Below are 23,324 nucleotides of genomic sequence, written 5' to 3'. Positions count from 1 at the left end.
CTTTTAAAGTGGAAATGATGGTTACAGAAGACATGTGACTGATGAGACCGCAGCGTTCTGCTAGCTACATAAAATTACAGATCTGCCATGTGTCTTATTGGCAGCAAATTCAGATTAGTCAGAGTTCCGAACACACACACAGACAGACAATCAAACTAAACGCATTACGAGTCTGCGGAAACAAAAGTTGAACTGGGTCAATTCAGTCAGCTGAAGCCGTATGAAGGTCTCGCCCCTGTGATTAGTCAGTTGTTTGTTTGTGTGTTTCTCCGTATGTGGCAGAGAGCCGGCCCTCAGGGCAGCTAGAAGAGTGACTTCTGGAAAACACAGAAAAAAAGAGGCCAGGGTGGGCACGGATGGGGAACAGTCGGCAGCTGCTCTTTGCACACGTCCTGACTCCTTTCGCTCATCCTTCGTCTCTTCTGCTTCCTTGAACTTGTCTTTATTCACACACACACACACACACACACACACACACACACACACACACACACACACACACACACACACACACACACACACACACACACACACACACACACACACACCACACACACACACACACACACACACACACACACACACACACACACACACACACCGCCCCTCCCTGCTCCCCAACACCCATGGCCTCATCAGTATTCTACTAAAGGACCAGGAGTCAACCCGTCCCGGTAAATGCTACCCTGACAAGCAGAACAGCAAATATTTACACCCACAGGGATAGCAGAGCACTCCCCCTCCTGCTCCCTTACCCTCTGTCTTTCCCCCCTTTTTCCTCTTCTTTTATATTTTTCCATCTGCCTTTCTCTCTTCTGCTCCTCTCCACTCTTCCCCCTCTTTCATCCTGCCTTTTGTCCTCGGCTCTCGTTCCCCCTGCCCCATCTTTCCCAAAAGAGATGTGGCTGCCAGTGAGAGAGGCGGTGAGGAGGGGTCTGGGCGTAGCGTGCACAGAAGCTCCATTCAGGCTTTCACTCCACATCTCTCCATTGGAGTCACAGCGGGTTGCTAAAAGGGCCAAATCCCTCACTCTGGCCTTTTCCTTTTATAGTGAAGCTGACCCAGCCGTCTGTTGGTTGCACATCTAAATTCTACATGCATGTAAAATATTCAAGGCCTACCGATTGAGGCCTTACTTGAAACCAGGATTCCAATGAGACATATGTTGAGAGGGAGGAATTATCTGCAGTTAAAACCTTGACTGGTTTTAATAATCTTACTTGAGAAGTAAACATTCCAGATCAATAAAACACAAGTAAGGCCACAGGTGACTTGTTTGGTCATTCCACACATACATGGTGCGTTTAATTCTTATAATGCCAATAAACCAGAGTTTGGTTCCATTAAAAGGAAATCCTGAGGCTATTTTTTTTTTAAATTGTATTTCTCCTTTTTGTCCAGCTTGATCTGTGAATCAGTGTAGCTCACATTTTCTATTTGCGATTTCATGATATTCATAAACATCCTAATCTAGTATCATACACTTATCTAGCTTTCAAATAATTCAGATTAATGGGGTTTTATTCATGGCCTTAAGTGATTTATTAATACAATGTTTTAATGAATTCAGGAACACAGCACACATGTGCAGGACTGGTGGTGTTGACACTGTGTGTTCACTTTTGACATACAGGTCAAATGTATGTTGGATATGACATGGGTATATTGGGTTAACCCCATTTTAGCCTCATGTATTATCATTACATTCAAGTCAAATAGCATTTAAAAAATACGTTATTGTGTCTGACATTATTTACAAAAATCTTAAAGACTTATTTTGACCTGTATCTCAAGTTAAAAGTCTACTGCCTTATCCAGATGTCCTTGCTTATTTTGTAAAACAGAGTCACAATATAAATGCATTACTCAAATTGAGAAGAGGTAAAACTTCAGGTTGAAAATATTTGTTTTAGTCTTTAAAAAGAATCCTGATGGTTGCGGATTAACATTGGGAAAAAACCCATTATATAATCCTGAAGCGCTTTTAGATATTTCAGAAAGGTGGGCCATACCACCTAAATCATTGTTTTTTATTGGGAACCGGCCTTCCCATCTGTGTTTAATTAGCTGCATCCCAAATAAATTGCAATGAAAAGACGTGGACTCAGCTATGTGAAAAACAACGGTAAAACTGCTTTGCGAGCTTTCAGACACCTCGTAGAATTCATCCTGACTTGCACGAGTAGTTAAGACGCAAAAGGCTAAAAGGAAATCTTTATCCCGAAAATGGACAATTGTATCACTTTCTCCCCCGTTTAATTCTAAAAGTTAAGTTATTTTTAATCTCCTATGACACAACCGTGAACAAAGGATCTGACATTTAAGAAGATATTGATGTTATAAAGTGAATGGGGGTTGCAGTTACGACAGCAAATCTATCAACACAAGCCGGTACAAACTGCAGTATAATCCAAGTCTTGTGTATCCAGTGTCATTCACTCTTTCCCAAATACATGCATTTTCACTAAAAACATTATTGTTTTAAACACGTGCACAGCCTCAGTTTCTCGCTTGCGCAGAACTGCTCCTTCTCGTCCTTTAATATAGTTTTGCTTCAGTTAAACGAGGCTTGCATTTACTTAAATTATTCAAGATTTATTTGTTTGGTTGTGTAATTGATATGATAATTATGCAGTATAGTATATATATATATATCATTGAATACAGCAGTAACAAATGCAGATGTGTCACCTTATGTCTGAGTTACACATCTGCATGCATTTGTTAACTGGATCCCTCATGGGTTGACAGAGACATTTATCTACACCTAAGAACAACTCCATTTAAGGCTAGATCACTGATTTCCTTAAGAGTGAAAACCGGAGTTTGTGTGTAAGCAGTTCATACATATGCATACACATTTACATAAACAGCATCACTCGTGAGTTGCTTTCCTAAACGCTCCTCACATACACAACCTATACATTATACACAGACATTTACATTAGTTATCTCTACTTCCTGCCTTTTGATTTTTGGCCTCTCAGTTTTTTCAAAGTGCTTTAACGTGTAAATGTTAGAAGTTAGCTTGTTTGCCTTGAGGGCATGTGTTTTTCTCACAGGCCCATTTCCTGGCAATACGGAGATTTCCCTCCCTCTGTTAAACATGCAAAGACACACACATACAGACGTGCATGTATGTAACCAAGTTGTCCTGGGATTGCTCTCGCTCTCTCTTATGTATGAGTAGAAACAGCTTTAGCCGATAAATGGTTTTGAGGTTTGACAGATGGAAACATGCTTCCTTTCTCTGCTCGGCTTTCCCCGCAGGACTTTACAGAACACCCACAATGCAGCGGTGCTCTAAATAGCCGCTTTCACACCGCAGGACTTGCCGTACTTTAGTGCCGGCACTAAAGTACCACGGCACTGAATCCGCCAGGGGGCTAGTGCCAATCGTATTCACACCGCAGTACTTTCCCTGAGGCAAGATTACGCTGACGTCACTTCGTCTTCTTCTTCTCTGGGTTTACTGGCAGGCCGCAAAACCACTTCACGGCGAGTACAAAAAAAAACGAGAGAAGAAGAACTACACGGGGGAGGGGGTATAAAGCCCACCCGCTGCATGAGGCGTTTGTTTACTTTCCGACCTCAGACATGATGGAGTTCATAAGGGTAATTTACAAATAAAATACCCCATTATAACAATGGACTTTATCTTTATGTATTTATTATATATTACCCCCCTCAGGCTGATTTTGGAAAAGGACATTAACCCTTGTTTGGTGTTTTTCCCTTATTTATCTAAAACAAATGACATGATAAATGACTTGTGTTTATGTGTGTAAGACTTGTGTTTCTGCCCCTGCCATTGCTGCACAAGGTTGCAACATTGTAGATAAATTCAACCACCGACACCTGTCTGCTCTCACATTCTTCTATTCTGCAAATTTGGGGTGGGACACAATAAATAAAGCTTCGCCAGTTTGTTTGTTTTATTGCACAGTCAAGACATAACAATAACGGCATCACGCTGTTCCAGGTGTGTCGTATGCATGTAAATTGAAGTTAAATAAAAGTGTGAAATGTAAAATAAAGTGTAAGTAGTTTCAAAACAATGTAACAGTGGCAATATATATAGCAGCAGACACACCTTAGTGCAAGTTATGTGTCAGTATTAAAAAACAGTGGCAATATATATATATATATATATATATATATATATATAATAACAATAGAAAATCGTTACCACTCTTATTATTGTGGTCTTTAATTGTTTTATAGTCCTGCCTGAGTTTCTTTATTTTTACCCGGCATCCGTGTGCACTGTGCACGATTCCCAGCTCAAGTAGCTTTTGCGAACATCGCTCAAAACATTTGGAGTTGGGAACTGCTTTCTGTAGAAGCTGCCGACAGAGTAAATTGCCAGAAGCGCCAACACTTCCTCATCATTCCACTGCTCCGGTGTTGTAGTACGTGTGATCATAACTGCTTTAAAGTACAAAAAAACTACTCGCTCAGGTGTGGATGTGGTTTTGTAGCGAGGAAAAAAATGGCTGCCTAACAAAAAAAATTCAGAGTCTAACGGGGCGTGGTTTGCAATTCGCCCAGCCAATAGAAATTGACACTCTTTTATCACCAGGTTCGTACCATCTCTCTAGCAGGGACTGAAAATGGCCAAAAGAGTTCCCGGCACTGAGTAGTCCTGGCGGTGTGAACGCGACATTATTGGTACTAACGGAACTAAAGAACCAAAGTACCAGGGAAAGTCCTGCGGTGTGAATGCGGCTATTGGTTCTCTCCTTACGAAGAGAGAACCATTTCAGTTTATAAGAGGCGATCGCTGCTGCGTTTCCTCCTTCAGTAGATTTACTCTTTAACATTGTCATTCTGCACTCCAAGACGCCATCAGTCAGTTTACCTGTAGAGTTTTGAAACCTTCCTCATTACAATAAACAGAATTTACAGCAGACCCAACCTCAGTGCGTCTCCATGTATTGTTAAAACGACTTTGTGCCTTCATGCTGTGTTCCGTATATCTCCCATTCTCCTGCCTGATGCAGGAAAAGAAGTAATGTTATCGTTTAAAGATGTCATTAAGATGAACATAAAGATGTCCTCTTAATGTTTGCCGCAACTGTAGGTGTCATTTTTGTTGTTTTAGCTCTTGTTTCAAGGCAAGGTGCCTTTTTATGAGACACACAGCTTTCTGTCACATAAATTAGCAGTTTACACCTCTGCTCTCTGTTCTGAAACAGAATATGTAGTTTGTCACTATTTTTTAATCACTTTGTTTCATCGCTTTGCAAATAAAACGACATAAAACGCTTTTGCTCCTACGACAGATGCTGCTGAGATTGAGAACATACTGTATGCTGTTAAAAACCCTCACTGAAGAAGCATGAATGTTCCATTTGGCCATTCAATATGAAAGCATAGTGTGGTTCTCCAACCCAGTCTCACGGCATTTCGTGTTCACCAACACGATTTGCCCCTTTTTTTCGTGTTGCACAGCACGATTTTAAAAGCAATGTATTTATACTGCCTGCAGCACGTCTTTTTCTCCGGTCGGGTCTTGGAAGACCGGAAGCTGTGTGGTTCATAAAAACATGTTCTTACTCAATATCAAGCCACAGTTATTGCTTTTATTTGAAATCGTATAATTTCAGACTTTTGTTGCAGTCTGTGAGGAAAATAAATGGGGCTCAGAGCCTCAGAATACTGAAATCTGTATTTTTTAAATCTTTTTTTCCTTCTAAATTTGTTATTCTTTTCAAAATAACACACTGTTATTTACTCACCAATAACACACAATTATCCTTGCTTTTATTTATTGGTTTAATTCCATAATCTCTGGCTTTTTTGGCGTCCGTCAGGAACTGAATTTCAAAATAAAAATAACCGGAAACAGACGTAGGCATTTCGAGCGAATACCCAAGATCCTCAGCTATGGTTTTAAGCTCGCTTATTGGATGTTTTAGCCGCAATGCATGCTGGGATTTGGTGTTTATATGATATGAAATTCGGAAAACATTTTAAAAGAATAAAAGAATACTTAATTCCGAGCGCTCTTACTTTTCTCTTTGAAAGTCATCACATAACGGCATTGTAATACACGGTTCGGCTGCATTGTATATTACAGATCTGCCGTAGTTCTTTATTTATAGAGCCCTGATGAGAAGACCTTTGGAAAAACTGAGAAAATGCCGCCGAAACTGAATACTTGACGTGGATCATAAATATATTCAACAATTAAACAACATCTTCAATTTCTCTTCACACAATACGTCTCCTTGCAGTATCAACACTAATTCGGCTGACTTTTACATTTGATCTAATTCACAGATAGGTTATATTTACACCATAACGGTGCACAGCTGATATAAAAGGACTGTAGTTTTTAAAGATATTACTGATTTTCTTTGAATGTAAGAATGTAAATACTGAGTCTGAAATAGTATAGCAATATGCTGTAAAATTATGTGAAAGCATGCATAACACTACACATCTTCAGATGTTGTACGAAAACATAAGTGTCCTACAATAATAAATTAATACAAAGTTATTATGGCTGTGTGTACCTTGTGTGCACCTCCTAGTGGTTAAAGCACGTTATTGAATTATTGTGTTTTATTTGATTTAAAAATATTAAGAGTACATACTTTCATAGGGGGAAAGTATAAATATAGAATGTAAAAAATCAAGAAGATACTATAAGTGATCTCTACAATAAAACAGTTTAGTGCAGAATGTACAAAGATATTAATAGGAGGAGGTGCAAAACAGAAAAACGAATTAACCTTTATTTAAACATTAAATAACAGATTAAGGTCTTCTTTTAAATAAGAAAAAAACTTTGGGGGTATCTATCTACAGATAAATATTAAGCCTGACAAAGTACTTAACGTCTAATATATTGCTTTCCTGCAATGTTAACTATGTTGAAGCACTTATTTTAACTGATATTATACATATGAATTATACTCTTATGTATGTAGATAGAATAAGACATTTGCAGAATATGACAGTTTGATGGTGGAGGTACACACATATTGATAGATGTCTTGTAATGCACTGTTGAGGAACCTGTGACCCAAGTGTTTCATTCATTGCATAACTACACCGTAGTTGTGTATATGATATGTCAATAAACCTTTGAAAATCTTGAAAGGGATGTGCAAAATAGCCATAATATACAGTCTTTAATTAACTATTAGTAGAGAATAACGAGTAATGAATATACTTTATTACTCATTTCAATTCATGTCAATTACAGATAGGCCTACATGTTTAGTCTTCTCAAGCACCAACTATCAAATATCTCTCCTGATTGTTGGCACTTGACAATCACCTTACCTGAATTTTACTCAGGTGTAACTAAAGTCTGATTTAAGGGTTGTTTATATTTCACATAATTAATCAGAATCTGCAAAGTAACTCAAATAAATGCAGTGGAGTAAAAATACCAGGTTAACCTCTGAATTGTAGTGGAGTAGAATTACAAAGTAACAATGAGGGTATTAATGCTGCGCATTATGGACACAAGCGATTTTCACCCATTTATTAATTATATGTTTTACATTTGATAACACCAATGTGTTTAATACTGGCAACTTCTAATTGTGGGAAAAACGAAAACGTTCAGTAGAGACGTCCAGAACATTTTGCGAAACACAATAGCCAGCATGTGTAGTTCTGGGGGGGCGTTCGATTCCAGTTTTGGATTGTCTGGCGTGGTTTCGTTCCATTTCACACAGCTGTTTGACGCTCTGCGTAACCTTACGGGGACTGTAGTCCTAAACGATAGCTGGGTATTATGGGTAGTGTAGTGTCTTCGGCCATCCTAAACTCAGAAATGTTGACAATCGCAATGATGCTCGAAATGTCCCTTATAGGCCTACGTCTGTTTCCGGTTATTTTTATTTTGAAATTCAGTTCCTGACGGACGCCAAAAAAGCCCGAGATTATGGAATTAAACCAATAAATAAAAGCAAGGATAATTGTGTGTTATTGGTGAGTAAATAACAGTGTGTTATTTTGAGAAGAATAACGAATTAGAAGGAAAAAAATATTTAAAGGGCTCTGAGCCCCATTTATTTTCCTCACAGACGGCAACAAAAGTCAGAAATTATACGATTTAAAATAAAAGCAATAATTGTGGCTTGATATTGAGTAAGAACATGTTTTTATGAACCACACAGCTTCCGTTCTTCCTCGACCCGACCGGAGAAAAAGACGTGCTGCAGGCAGTAGAAATACATTGCTTTTAAAATCGTGCTGTGCAACACGAAAAAAAGGGGCAAATCGTGTTGGTGAACACGAATCAATAGATTAAAAATCGTGTTGGTGAACACGAAATGCCGTGAGACTGGGTTGGGTTCTCCCCTTTCACTTCAACCACACTGGAATTCATACATATCCACTAATAATAAACACGCCTAAAGGGACAGCTTTTAATGCTATGACCATATTATGTTGAATGTTATTCATTGTTATCCTATTTTCAATGACATGTGACACAAAAGGTTTTGATATGTTGTGGTTTCTTATGCAAACATGGGTGTGGCTACCTTTTGAAGAGCACCTGTGGATGTTGTTGCAGGTGCGTCATGATGTTCTGAGGGAGTATTTGCATATGTGTGTTTACGAGACTAACCTGCAGCTGTGATCATTTGGGTTCCCCTGCAGAGAGGCGGCCGCTCGGGCCAGACCCAGCCTCGAGAAAGAGTGGAAGTACGTGAGCTGCGTATCCGAGAGACTAGCCACACCATCAGGCTCGTCGTAAAGGTTCTCCCAGTAGGAGTTCAGGCCCTGCGTCCCCTGGGGGAAGGGTCCGTACAGGTAGGAGTCCAATTGGTTCACTATCTCCTGGTTCACGCTGGCCTCAAACTTCCTGGCAAAGAAGGTGGGCCGCACCGTTTGCTGCAGAGGGAGGAAAGAGATAAAGAAGAGGAAATAAAAAGGGGGGATTAGGAAATGTTGGTGTACCAGAACGGCAGGGGGACAAATATGATGTGCGAGATGTGTGAGCAGAGGGATGAAAGAGAAGGCAGCAGGTGAAGGAAGTAAAGGCTTTCTGGATGGATTTGTGATTTAATATTACACACATGAAATCATAATTACTCAATTCAACTGTATGTATTAATATAGCAACTTTTCTAAAACAAGCAGCCAAAGTGCATTACATAACAACAATAATAACCATCAATAAATACAATTTAGCAAGTCTTCAAATTACAAATAAATGAAAACAGATTTTAATTTTTTTAAAACAGGAGGTATAAAAAATGGTTTTGATCCAATGATTAAAGCGTTATAAACTAAGGCTATATATAGTAAGGTTACTCCAAAAACACATAGAGAGCTTGCCTTTCTAATATCCAGAGGCAGTGAGTTTTACATTTTAGGTGAATAAAAACAGGAGGCACTATGAGAAGCAAAAGAAACATATACAAAAAGGTAAGGAATCAAGTGATCTTGCTGGAACGTCAAATTAAATACATTTCTGATGTTTATCAAAAATGAATCTCTACTAAGTCCCTTTTTTCATTTGTTACAGAACATATGCTATATTACATGTTGTGTTCTCTGTAGGGGTCGTGAGGTGAGTAAAACAGCACTCCACCGAGCATTGAACTTCTACTATTCATATTAAGTCTGACCTCAATATGAAATTCCTCAGAGGTGTGGAGCTGATCACATTTTCTAAATGCTAAGGAAATAGTGCTTTAATACCATATTTGTTAGCATATTCTTGACCATGTCTTATGAGGGAAAAGGAGAGGACCGTCCGACCATTTGGCTGTCAATAATATCTGCTTTCGCTGCTTCACTGTAACATATTGACATCCTTTTCCTTATCATGTTTTGGACATGAACCCTTAATTTAATTGTACAGAAGTTATTTTTTTCTACGGAAAATTATCTGTAGCCTAGTGTAAGTTTGGTTGGATCTCTTAGCACACCTAGCTGTCTTTGTGATGTTTCCAATTGAGGTTAATCTATCTTTATTCCATGCATTCTTTTTCCTTTGGAAAACCTGGTTCCTCCACTCCCGTCAAGCTTCCTCTGGAGTCCCAAAAGGCTTGACACATTGATTTCTTTTAACATAATAAGTACGTTTTTACCATAGAAGACATGTCAAAAGATGGGTAAAATTTGGCACCGTTCCCCTTTGAGAGACTGAAAGCGTCACATTTATTTGCAGGAACTACACGACGCCTTTAGAGCATTAGCACTGTCCCGTGAATTCATCTATCTTTTATCATCTGTTTCTCAAGAGCTCCTTGTATTAGTCCGCCCATGTGTTTCTCACACTCTGTCCCTGCCACACTGCTTCTTGTGTGGTTGATGGTGCATCATAAAGTCTGCCGCCTCCACATCTTGGCCTACACACAAAGACATCTTTTCAGACCCAGACACAACACTATTTGTTGATACCGTTACCAAGCACAGGACACCTCGGTGCTACCTGAGGTAAACTGAAGTAAACTGTTCTCATGCTGGAGAGAAGACTGTGGGTTAGTCTGAGGCTTCACCTGGTACCAGATTATGCTATTAATAATTCACCTTAAAAAAATGACCATTTGTTTATCAATTTCCCACCCTGTATTACCGTTGTGACAAAGACAACTTCCTTTCTCCTACACGCATCCACAGGGAATGATGAATCCCAAAATTGTGAAAGGTCTAGATGAATTGAATTATATTTATTACAAAGTCTGACATTACTCATAGTAAATCCAAGTGTTATTTATCCAGTTGTATGCTCACAGCTTCCCAAATACATGCATTTTCACTGAAATCGAACTATTTAAAATACTTCCTCATATACATCTTATGTGTCAGTGCAAACACTTTTTGCAGTGTTTTAAATAATATGATTTTGTCAGAAATGTGTTTGGGATGTTTTTTTGATATGGTTTTGCTCTTGCTAATCGCACCCCAAAGAATTTTCTCAGCTTTTGGATTCTTTGTTCATCGTGGATGCATGTTTGAAAATCAAGCATTTTTGTTAGAAATTCAAGGTAACACGGATCATGTAATTGGTTATACATAAGATAATTTTTGTGGTGAAGTATTCCATCAACCCTTTGAGACAATATATCAAAACAAAATCACATGATAGTCTTTAGAGGTGCAGTGAGCTGAAAGAAGCTACCGTCACAGCCTGGCTTTCCAACCCACTTCCCAAATGCACCTTGTTCTGAAACTCGCTACTAAACAATGACGCACAAAGACAAAAGGCACTTTCTCCAGAACAATCCGTCCTCCCCTGGTGAGTGCACTTCAAAATCACTGTGCGGGGGGGAACTCGACAGTTACTTGTACCTTGAATTATTCTTGTCATCTGCAAACCAGATTGAAGCCTCTTTTACTTGTCTTTATCTTCCGCGGTTTCTAAAACTCAAAGGCAGACTTGGATTGTCACTCGATGGGATAATAAGTCCTATTAATACCTGGCTGCTTCTTTGTTCCCAAGGTTGGACTTCATTGATACTAGGGTGCCAACCTACCCGAGGCAGAGCCGAGGACTGTGGGTAATGTGTTCTTCCACTGACTGTGGCCAGACAGTCAAGAGAGCTGAGGTCAGCTTTGAATTGTGTGTGAAGGAGAGCAGAGTGAATCAGAGCACTTACATGACTCCAAGTGATATCTAACGGTAACAGAACACTTTTACTTTGTACCTTTAGCTTCGACTTCTTAGGAGCATATTAAAAGTCAAACTGCAATACTGACTTTTTCTTGGGGTCACTGCCACTCATTCACTCTCATTTTGAAAAGCTAGCTAACCCTCCTCTCCCACTCGTACTCAACACAAAGACGATAATTACTATTAGGGTTTTTTCCCCTCTCAGGGTCATACTAATCGAGAAATTATTTTGCACATATTGATTGTGAAAGCTGTGGGAACGGGCTGGAGTGTGGAGGTTTGGAGGAGAGACCTTGAAGGTAGAGCATTTAGAGATTGCCTGCAGCTGATTTCCTTTTTGACTTTCATTTTCTCTGTTTTGTTTGTTTGGTTTATGTGACGTCCAAGACAAACCAAACAACCTTACCTTTAACACCTACTCACAGGCGCAAGAAAAGCCTTTTGGACGCTTTATTTTGAATTGAAAAATGCTCCTGAATACATTTAGAATTTTTAAGCAGAATATATTTTTTTCAAATCATTCTTTTGAATGCCAAATTGCATTTCACTACACATCCATGTTTGTGTATGAGGCAAATGCACCTTTGAGTCCTTATATTTTGCTCCTTTTTACATGTTTTCTTCTCTGCAAATAACAAGACTAAAGCAGATATTGTTTTTTTTTGTCTGCAATACTGCCAGCATTAACTTTCCTCTATGCTCTGGTAATTTGTTTTATTCCATTTTGGCAAATTCAATCGTATCATCCCTATTTTGTGGAGGTTATTCCTTGCTAACATCTCATGTAAGAAATTAGCTACTGGAGGTATTACAATGAACAATAAAGCATGTTGGGCAAATACATGTGTCTGACTGATTTTAATGCTTTGAACCTAAATGTGATTAACCTTGTCGACTTTCACTTTTAGTAAGATTTCTACTTCAAAACTGTATCTCTGCAGCATTTTTCTGCCTCACAACCCTAATTGTATTGATATTTTCATGATAAAAGAGAGTGCTGACACGGGCAAGACAATACAAGATCCAACAGCGCCTAACAGTGTCATAAGATATGGGTTGCATCTTTTAGGCACATACAGTTGCAAGAAAAAGTATGTGAACCCTTTGGATTCTCCACACATAGCGTTGTGTGTTCCTTCCAAACAACTCAGCTTTGGTTTCATCTGTCCACAGAATATGTTGCCAGTAGTGCTGTGGAACATCCAGGTGCTCTTTTGCAAACTTCCAACGTGCAGCAATGTTTTTTCTGGACAGCAGTGGCTTCCTCCGTGGTGTCCTCCCATGAACTCCATTCTTGTTCAGTGTTTTACGTATCGTAGATTCGTCAACAGAGATGTTAGCATGTGCCAGAGATTTCTTTAAGTCTCTAGCTGACACTCTAGGATTCGTCTTCACCTCATTGAGCATTCTGCGCTGTGCTCTTGCAGTCATCTTTACAGGACGGCCACTCCTAGGGAGAGTAGCAACAGTGCTGAACTTTCTCCATTTATAGACAATTTGTCTTACCGTGGACTGATGAACATCGAGGCTTTTAGAGATACTTTTGTAACCCTTTCCAGTTTTATGCAAGTCAACAATTCTTAATCGTAGGTCTTCTGAGAGCTCTTTTGTGCGAGGCATGGTTCACATCTGGCAATGCTTCTTAAGAATAGCACATTCAAAACTGGTGTGTATTTTTTATAGTGCAGGGCAGCTTTAACCAACACCTCCAATCTCGTCTCATTGATTGGACTCCAGGTTGGCTGACTCCTGACTCCAATTAGCTCTTGAAGAAGTCTTTAGCCTAGGGGTTCACATACTTTTCCCACCCTGCACTGTGAATGTTTACATGGTGTGTTCAATAAAAACATGAAAACATATAATTGGTTGTGTGGTATTAGTTTAAGCAGACTGTGTTTGTCTATTGTTGTGACTTAGATGAAGATCAGAACACATTTTATGACCAACTTATGCAGAAATCCAGGTAATTCCAAAGGGTTCACATACTTTTTCTTGCAACTGTATGTATACTCTATATCAGGGGTCACCAACCTTTTTTAGGATGAGGGCTACTTTCAAAAAATAAAACAAGTCGGGGCTACTTTTACTCCTCTTTTTTTTGTTTTTTGCAGTGTATATATTTATCACATTTTAACATTATTATATGCTTACCTTTAACCTTTGTGTGCTGTTTGGGTCTGTGGGACCCGTTTTCAGTGTTTACTAAAAGAAAATGTATGCAATTTAATTATTTTAACCTGCTTTATTGGGGGGTGGGCCTCACATCCTCTAGGGGGGCCTCACATCCTCTAGGGGGGTCCTCACATCTTCTAGGGGGGGTCCTCACCTCCTCTAGGGGGGTCTGGGGGCATGCACCCCCGGGAAGATGTTTTTTTAAATGTTGAAGTGAAATGCATCAATCTGGTGCACTTTGAGCACAAAATGAATTTATGGATACAGCTCTCAACTCTCAGATGAAAGGGAGATGTATACTTTTCAATACTCCAATCATCTTTAGAATATCATCACAACCAATAACACATCGTTTAAACTTGTTTATTCTTATCTTATGTTACCTAGTAGTTAGCATTCTTTCTTTTTATTTATGCATATTTTACTAATCATTCCCCTTTAAACTGTTTTTTGTACTGCCCTATAGTACACATTGGAATGATTTCTTACTTTATCTATATTACATAGATAAAAGTGTGCTCTCTCGCTCTCTCTCTCTCCCTCGCTCGCTCTCTCTCTCTCCCTCGCTCGCTCTCTCTCTCTCCCTCTGTATCGCTCGCTCACAGAGACTGTGTGCTCCTCCGTGGCGAGGACGGCTTGTGTTAAAAAATAATAAACATATTTGTAAAGTGGGGGGACACAAACGCGATTTCGAAAAGTGCGGGGGACATGTCCCCCCCCCCCCCCCTGTCCCCAGTGGAGATTACGCCATGCGTGTGTGTGCGTCAAGTGGAATAAATATATATGCAAGTTACAACACACACAGTAAAACTCTGCCCCTCATGTGCTGTATTGGCTGGCATGATAGGCTGTTCAATGGGGCTGATGTGTTGTGTAGATTCTGCCAGAAGGAAAATCAGCGGGGAGGTGCCACATTGCTTTTCTTCCCGACTGCAACGCTGGTCCCGCAAATCAAGCAAGAACGTGATTGGTCGATATTCATTGTGGGGTGGGGGAGGAGGGGCGTTAGATATAGAGTTGTAGTAAGTAGATAGAGTTCGCTATGATTTATGTGTCGTTTATGCATAGGGTAGATTCTTTTAATTACATTTCCTTTTTTGTTTTGTGTATTTTATACATTTTGGATTTGCTTGGCGAGCTATTTTTAGAACATGCCCGGCGGGCGACTCACGTTGCCTCTGCGGGCGACTGAGTGCCCGCGGGCACCATGTTGGCTACCCCTGCTCTATATAGACATATGTATATAGATTTTCCAGCATTTCACACAACGTTTGTATTGTGCCCTTGAGATAAAGGCCTATTAATCAATTCAGTTTCACTGGCATTGTATTTTGCAGTACAATCGTCCTTGCTTGGAGGGTTTGCCTGCAGCCATTTAGTTTTTTCTACTATTTCAGAGATGCAACGAAGACGAAATTAAATCAGATTCTGAAAATGAGAAAATAAAGGCCATGCAGGCGTGTAAGGACGTTAGCAGTCCCTCTGTAACCTTTGGAAATGAAAATAGTATTTTTTCTTTGTAAAAATAATATTCATGCAAAATATGGGCAGATACCTACCTTCTGGCCCTGCATTTGGACGCATAATTAATTGTAGAAAATTGGCAAGCCACATTTTTTATCCCACCTTATTGTTTTATGTTATTTTTACCTGAAAGCGGTGGAAGTCTGCAGGCTTGAAGTCATTGGGGGAGCAGCCGCACCAGTCCACGATGTGCTTGTACTGGCACTTACAGCCCAGTTTGCGGTTCCAGTTGGTGATGCGCAGGTTGTTATCCACCATGCTCTCACAGTGGGCGCTGTTCTCCAGCACTGTGTGGAAGAACGACTGGTGGGGGAGTCGTGGGAAGAGGGAGAGGGCAGAGAAAGAAAGACAATATTAGAAAATAGCACGCATTTTTTTCAATATTCAATTCACAGAGAGGAAATAGAGTAGCAGCGACTGGAGGTACAGCTCATGATAAACATCCACTTTTCCAATAGAGATCATTCAGTTATTTTCCAATTCTCGAATACGCTTGGAAAGTCAGCCTTCATTTTATGCTTTTATTTCTGCCTATGAGTTTCCCTACACATTTAATACAGCTATGATAAGGAAAAAGTGTATTCTGTTTCTATACAAAGGGGAAGAGCAAAGCCTGTCAGTTGAAGGTTAAAGTGGACCTATCATGCTATATTTGAAACATATATTGTAGGGCCATACCTATATAAAACATGTCTGTGAAGTTTTTTTTTCAAAATACCAAACAGATCATGCATTTTAGCCATGCCTCATTTCGCTCAATTTGCTCTTTTCCAGCCCTGTTTTTGCAGGGGGCTGATTCTGTGAGCTGCATCTGACCACGCCCCCCTGCAGGAGAGGGAGATCGGCTGCTGGGCCCTCAGAAGAGGGGGAGGAAAAGAGATCTCCGTCCTCCGTGTTTTATTCTTATATGATTTATATAGAGTCATTATTCATTTGTTTTAAAGCTCAATAAATAACAAAGAAGACCTTTGACCGGCACTTTTCTAATTTTGTCCGGAAGATTTAAACTTTAACGGACATGTTATGTTGACCGGCGAAAAAAAATCTAACTGAAACTCTGCAGCACAGTTCCCTCGTTCCTTGGAAGAGGCGGAGAGGTGGGTGTTTGTCATCTGCTGGTGGACTAACCGGAGAGAATTACAGCGAGGGAGGGATTGAATTGAATAACAGCAGCAGGAGCAAACGATTGCCTCGGGGAGGGAGAAAAAGAGCCACAGCGGAGAATAAACAGAAGGGTAACCATGGCAACCATGCAAGGGAAGTCTTCTTCGCTGCTTCTGTGGCAGACTACAGCGCCACTTACAGGCCTGGCATATGTACTACAGCGTCACCAGCGCTTTCGAGCGGCAATGGCCGGCCGTGGCTCAACCCCACATTCCCCTGATAGGTGGAGAGTTGGCCATGTAGGCGGAGCGCCACCGCCCAGTATTCCAGGCTGACGTCGGGTCGGATGGAATCTGTATCCGCTTGTTGTAGCCACGTTTTTAAAAGACTTGGGTACGGAGGAAAAGAGAGAGGGTTGTGTTTTATGACACTTGGTGAGTTCCCTGGAACACCGGGGACACATATTCATGTATAAAAGACGTACAAAAGTGCATTTTGCATGATAGGTCCACTTTAAGAAACACTTGGATGTGTAAAAGTGGTGTGTGTGTAAAAGTGGTGAGTGTAGATGTGTGTTACCTCGGCCGGCAGCAGAGTATAGGCGTAGAAGCGCTTCATGCTGGTGACCAGGTCGTCCTTGGAGTTGATGACATATTCCACAAACATGCGGTTGAGGAGGAACCAGTCGGACCCTCCATCCACAGAGATGCCTTCTGCGATTTTACGGTCGCCCAGCCTCCACATGTGGGTGTCGCATTCGAAGAACAGACGGTCCAGACCCTGCTTACGGATAAACCTGGCGAGCACACGCAAACATATGGTTACACCGCTGAATATAATTAAATAAACTAAACAATGAGAGCTTTTATTTTTCAGTAAGAGAAACAAACAAGCAAGCAGGTGAAAATTAGACTTTCAAAACACCATTTGCATAAAAAGAAGCACTCTTTAGTTCTTGTTTTATATTTAGAGGGACATTTGTGTATAATCAGAAGCTATTTTTTATTTTTTGCCAATTCTATTTTTACTTTCCAGTGAAAAGCGGATCTGTGCCTGTCACAAGAGGCCTTTGTGGACTTCAGTGAACATTGTTCTCTTCCAGTGGGAAAAAAGGAATGCTTGTAATAATATCAGGGGAAAAATTGGTTAAAAAACAAGGTGAGCTAAAAAAGAGAATACTGTAAAGTATGTGCAGGTAGACACAACTCTACAAAGAGAGATTACAGATTTGTCATGCTGATATTTTAAACCCAAAAGCAATTTGAAATGCATCTTTTTTTTAAAGAAAAACTGTAAAGAAAAGTCCAATATTACAATATACACTTGTGCTGTAAAATGTGGTTTTTATTTATTTATTTACTTACTAGTGTTTTGTATTGTTTTTACGTCATATAGGAGAGTTTTTTCAGTCGGTGGCTTCTGATCTGGTTTCATTGTCTCGTATTTGTTTCATATCCTGTCTGTTTTTATGTATTTTTGCTATGTTTTTATACAGTTGTTGATGTACAGCACTTTGTTCAACTCTGTTGTTTTTAAATGTGCTATATAAATAAAATGGATTGGAATATATTTTTTACTTTCTGATTGTATTTGAACACACACTCAAGGCTTCCATCAACAAACTAATTACCATATCTATGCTAAGTTATAATAATACATGTAAATACATTTTTATCCTACAAGTCTCATTTCAAAGTTGACCAAGACTTAATCGTTTGCACTAACCAGTTCCTGTAGAAAATATAACATTTTGCAAAGAGCCATTAATCACTCAACATAGGCCGACAGCGACGTGAGAAAAACGCAGCAAAACTTTGACTGAACTACAGACTGTTGACACAAAGCACAGAGTGAAGGGCTAGAGTGGTTGTAAACATGTAAATTGTTTACTCTATACAGCATGTGGAGCCCCCCATTTCTTCCAATATTGGCAAGACACTAAATAAATTATGAAAGAAATTCAAGTTTAGTTTGTTCTCTTTGATTACTGCGTTGTCCTGCACAAAACACATTTTTTCTCCTTCGTCCAGCCCTTATTGTGTTGTATCCATAGAGGAGCAGGACTATACATGGAAATTAGTAAAATGTGACAGGAGCAAAAAGAGTTTCAGGGTTAGGGTTCAGGGGTTAAACCCTTATCGATATTATGTTGGTATTTAAACATTACATCCCAAAATGACTTTACTTTAGCAGAATCTTTGTCCTATCCTTGACCTGAGACGACAGGAGAAATGTGTCATTTGCACTTTTATCAGCAACAGACCGAGTGACACCCTGTATGCATAATGGATGGTGTTACTCCTACTGACGGATCGAGTGTTGATGGAGGGAGTCAAATTCTGGTCAGCCGGGTCAGACTGATCCCTCTGTTACCTGAACGCTGACTAACACTGATGTGTCGACCTTGTGGCTTAAACAAACATACGTGAAAGACATTTTAGAAATGCACTCATTCTGTGGTGTTGGTAAATATGAACATACAACTCCCATATTTAAAAAACTCAATCTATTCAAATGTGTTGACATAGTAAAGCTTAAAACAGTACTGATTATGTACAACATTTTCCATAACAAAATGCCTAATAACATTCAAAAGCAGTTCCAAACCACAGTCAGGAAATACCCAACTAGGCATCCTGTAGCAAGCCCTGTAGAACAACCATCAAATCACACAGCTTATCCATAATCGGAGTTAGAACGTGGAATGGACTTCACCCAGACCTTTCAAGTATCACTTGTCATCAACAATTCAAAACTAAATTAAAAAAATGTATATTTGCAGATTACTCCAGCTAACAAATATTGGGTATTCCCAGAATCAATATTTTTTTTTGGAAATATTAACTTCTCAGTTTGTTTATTTATTTAATATTGTTTACATTACTTTTTATTTATTTTCATCGTTATGCGGTTGAATTATTATTTCAGCCCTGGAAATTGCCTTGTAATATTTGTATTGGTGTATATGAGTGCATTTGTGTACTTGTTACACCTGAACATATGGTGCTTATGTATATGTTGTGTGAACATATGAATGTAAAAAAAAGTCACTTGAAAATAAGTGTCCACAATGTTTATATGCATATATCATTATCTGCACATATTATTATTATTTATTTGCCAAGTACATGTGTACATATATATATTTTTATATATAGTATTTTCCTTTTCAAAAAAGATAGTCAACTGCTATTGACTTGTGCAGAAAATGACCCTATATGTAGTTTTCAAATGCATTTATTTATTTTTTCCCTAACTTCAATTTATGTTTTCCCTAGTCGTTCTTTATTTCTTTGTACTCCTTAATTTCTATACGTTTTTGACGCAATAATGCCAATGTTATATTAGGATGATTCACGGGAGGGCTACTTCCCATAAGCTATGCTTCAGCCCTCCCGCTTCTACTAATTTTGTTTATCTTTGTGTGTATGAATTATACTTTTTTCTTGTTTGGATGAATTAGTTATTAGTAGAATAAATAATTGTCTTCGGCACAAAAGCTTCTGTGTAGCTGTTGGCAATGGAAATCTTATTTTAGGCCCCAGGCTAACTCCGAACATGCAACATACAATATCACATTTCATTTAGCTCAAGCTTTTATCCAAAACGATAACAATCAGTTCAATAAAACATGTTTTTCTTCAGAGGTACATTAGCTTAAAATAAACCAAACCACTGTCAGTGCTGGTGCATTAGTTTTTACCCCTTTAAGTATTTCAATTGAGTTTTTGAGTTGGGTTTGGACAAGATATAAGAACAACAGATGGGTTTTTAGTTTTCAATATACTTACATAAAAGAAAGAATATATAAAATAGTGTAAATAAAATAGTGCAAATTACATTATGGTGCAACTAAAATCGCATATGCACATAGAGGTGGATTACTGAGATCATTATTGTTGTTTAAACCAAACTAAATCAGGAACATAACAGCACTCACATACTGTTGACTGCAAATAGAAAAAGGTACTGCTGAGTCACGCTGACTCATGCAACCATGCTGAAAATAAATATATCTTTGGATTTTCAAGTGTTTTTCGGGTGTTTCTTTTTGCCCACGGTGTTTAGCGATGACTGGTTTGTCGCAGTGTTGTGAAGATGCAGGAATTAGAGGGTGGCAGCAGGAAGAAGCCGCTCTGGCAATGACCTCGCTAGCTCACGCCACCAAGAAGGTTAATTAATGAAGCCACAGATGGGAGCTAATTGTATTATGATTCAGTGACCACGCCATGTGGCAGGAGTACGGCGTGGTGCTTAGGTGCTGCTGTGTGTGAGGGAACCAGACAGGCCAGCGAGCCGCTGAGTGAAGAGGAAGGTTAGGGTGTTAAAATGAAGTTTAAAAAATGTGCTTCTCACCTGGCGTTGTCCCTGCCGTGGGACTTGATGAAGTTCATGTCTCTGTATTTGGACAGGAAGGCCACCAGCTGGTTGTTGGTCCTGAAATGGAAGAACAAGGACTTACTGTTGACTGGAAAACATATGGGGAGACCAAACTGGAACCTTCATTTTGCAGAACAGTACAGAAGCAGGTTTTAAGAAGAAAATTATGCAAATGAATCCATCTGTTTACTGGTGGCTTTAAACTAAAGTTCCTTAAAAACTGTGAAATAACTCATATTGTTTAAATGTTTTCATCACTTAGCCACATGTTACATTGCTCTTATATTTAAGGTCTATCCAATCCTGTCTAGTCTGCGCCTGTGGATAACACTCCGCCCCAGAATGCAGCGGCTCGTCTGGTCTTCAACCTTCCTAAATTCTCCCACACCACGCCGCTCCTCCGCTCCCTTCACTGGCTTCCGGTAACTGCTAGAATCCACTTCAAGACACTGGTACTTGCTTACCATGCTGCGAATGGATCTGGCCCTTCGTACATCCAGGACATGGTTAAACCGTACACCCCAGCGCGTGCACTACGCTCTGCATCAGCCAAACGACTCGCTGCACCCTCGCTGCGAGGGGGACCCAAGTTCCCATCGGCAAAAACACGTGGGTTTGTTATCCTGGCTCCAAGATGGTGGAATGAGCTCCCCATTGACATCAGGACGGCAGATAGCTTGCACATCTTCCGGCGCAGACTGAAAACTCATCTCTTTCGACTCCACTTCGAGCGATAGAATTATTAACAAAGCACTTATATACTAATAACGGACTGGCTTATCTAAAGCCAGTTGAGTAGCACTTGAAATGTTTGGCTCTATGAAACCTGATGTACTTATATGATTCTGTTTTCTTCAAGGTTGTGTCTTCCTGGTCGAATGTACTTATTGTAAGTCGCTTTGGATAAAAGCGTCAGCTAAATGCAATGTAATGTAATGTAATGTAATGGAAAGAACATGATAAATGGCATTTGCCATTAGGGTCTGGCAATGTAAAGTTTATTTTATCTCCCTCAATGAAAATATTATATTTTTCCAAAATTCACTACATATATGTCACGATGTTCCATTTTCCACATCAGACTTTGCACAAGTTGCATACTGGACCATGACTCTCTCCAATCTAGAAGTGATGTCATCAAACTCAGATTCAAGACCTTCAGCAGGTCAAACAAACTCATCACAGTGAAGTTCAAACAGTGTGTGAATAAGCAAAACACGTTTTTGAGTCACAATCACAGACATCGGCTGCCCAGCATCAGACCCTCAGTCCCTTCACACCGTTAAAACTATTTAGGATTATACAAAAGATTGTGCTATCCATGATTTTGATAAATGACTCCATGCTGCTCTTCCATTATAGAGCCGTCCCCGCGGTCTCACACGGGCCAGACAGGCTAAAAGCTTGGCTCCGCGGGCTACGCCACAGTCAATGGCGCTAACATTTCTTCTGTGGTGGAGCTTTTCATGATGGCTTGGCTTGCCTCGCTAAAATAGCAGCGAGGCTCTGGTAAAAAGCTTGAGGATCATTGGGGGGAGGGACAAGCGCATATTAATGTCATTTTCTCTTCAAGGAGCAATTTCACAGCCTGGGGGGCTTATTTTAGGAGGTCCTGAGCCATAAAGCCCAACTGATGATGTGCCGCACAGACACATGCAGGCTTCTCTGTCTCTACTTCCCACACAGACAATGTACAGGCACAGAGGCACACAACTGCTTGTAGGCACGAATCCACAGGCACGAATCCACACACACACACACACACACACACACACACACACACACACACACACACACACACACACACACACACACACACACACACACACACACACACACACACACACACACACACACACACACACACACACACACACACACACACACACACACACACACACACACACACACACACACACACACACACACACACACACACACACACACACACACAGAGCGAGGGGAATTCATGTCAAGCTCCAGATTTGCCACCTGAGTGGTCACCCCGTCCACTGGGTCTAGTTTGCTTACTGTCAGCCCTGTGGCTGCCCTGTCTCACAGCAGTGTTCACACGCACATATTACTGTAACACACACTCTGCTGTGAGCTTCAACTCCGCCTGGTAGCTATGAAATGTGCACATTTTCAATAGCACTGCAAGGTACACTTCAAGATTGTGCCACTATTTCCCTATCATGGTCTAACTGGTAAATCAATGATATGCATTTATATAAAAAAGACTTTCAATATACCAGTCTAGAGGGGAATACCAGTGGACCACAGGTTATGAATGCACTAACAGAGCAGTGTTGATTTATTTATTTATTATGTTTGTCCAACCTGCAAAAAGTTCTGCAACCTAATTTAAATATACTTCTTGTTTTTACTACTTCTTATTTTTTTGACATAGTTCTAATACAGGCTTTTTTCACAGCAGGGAATGTCACCTATCACTTATGGAACAAAGCCAAAATATGAGATACAACTTTTTCCCCGAGACAGAGATGACAAAGTGACAGAGATTAGACGATACGACGCCTGCAACCAGTCA

General features: G+C 39.9%; 1 protein-coding gene across 1 annotated transcript in view; it reads right to left on the bottom strand.

Moving 5' to 3' along the window:
* Nucleotides 1-23,324, bottom strand: part of LOC117537260 (xylosyltransferase 1-like) — a 103,553-nt gene that overhangs the window by 17,817 nt on the left and 62,412 nt on the right. Inside the window, 4 exon segments of the mRNA XM_034202428.1 lie at nucleotides 8,597-8,862; nucleotides 15,416-15,592; nucleotides 16,973-17,189; nucleotides 20,750-20,830. Of these exon segments, the coding sequence (XP_034058319.1) occupies nucleotides 8,597-8,862; nucleotides 15,416-15,592; nucleotides 16,973-17,189; nucleotides 20,750-20,830 (741 nt within the window).

Source organism: Gymnodraco acuticeps, unplaced genomic scaffold (genome assembly GCF_902827175.1).
Source record: "Gymnodraco acuticeps unplaced genomic scaffold, fGymAcu1.1, whole genome shotgun sequence".
NCBI lineage: Eukaryota > Metazoa > Chordata > Actinopteri > Perciformes > Bathydraconidae > Gymnodraco > Gymnodraco acuticeps.
The sequence above is the reverse complement of the archived record's forward strand: the minus strand, read 5'-3'. Positions and strand labels throughout refer to the sequence as shown.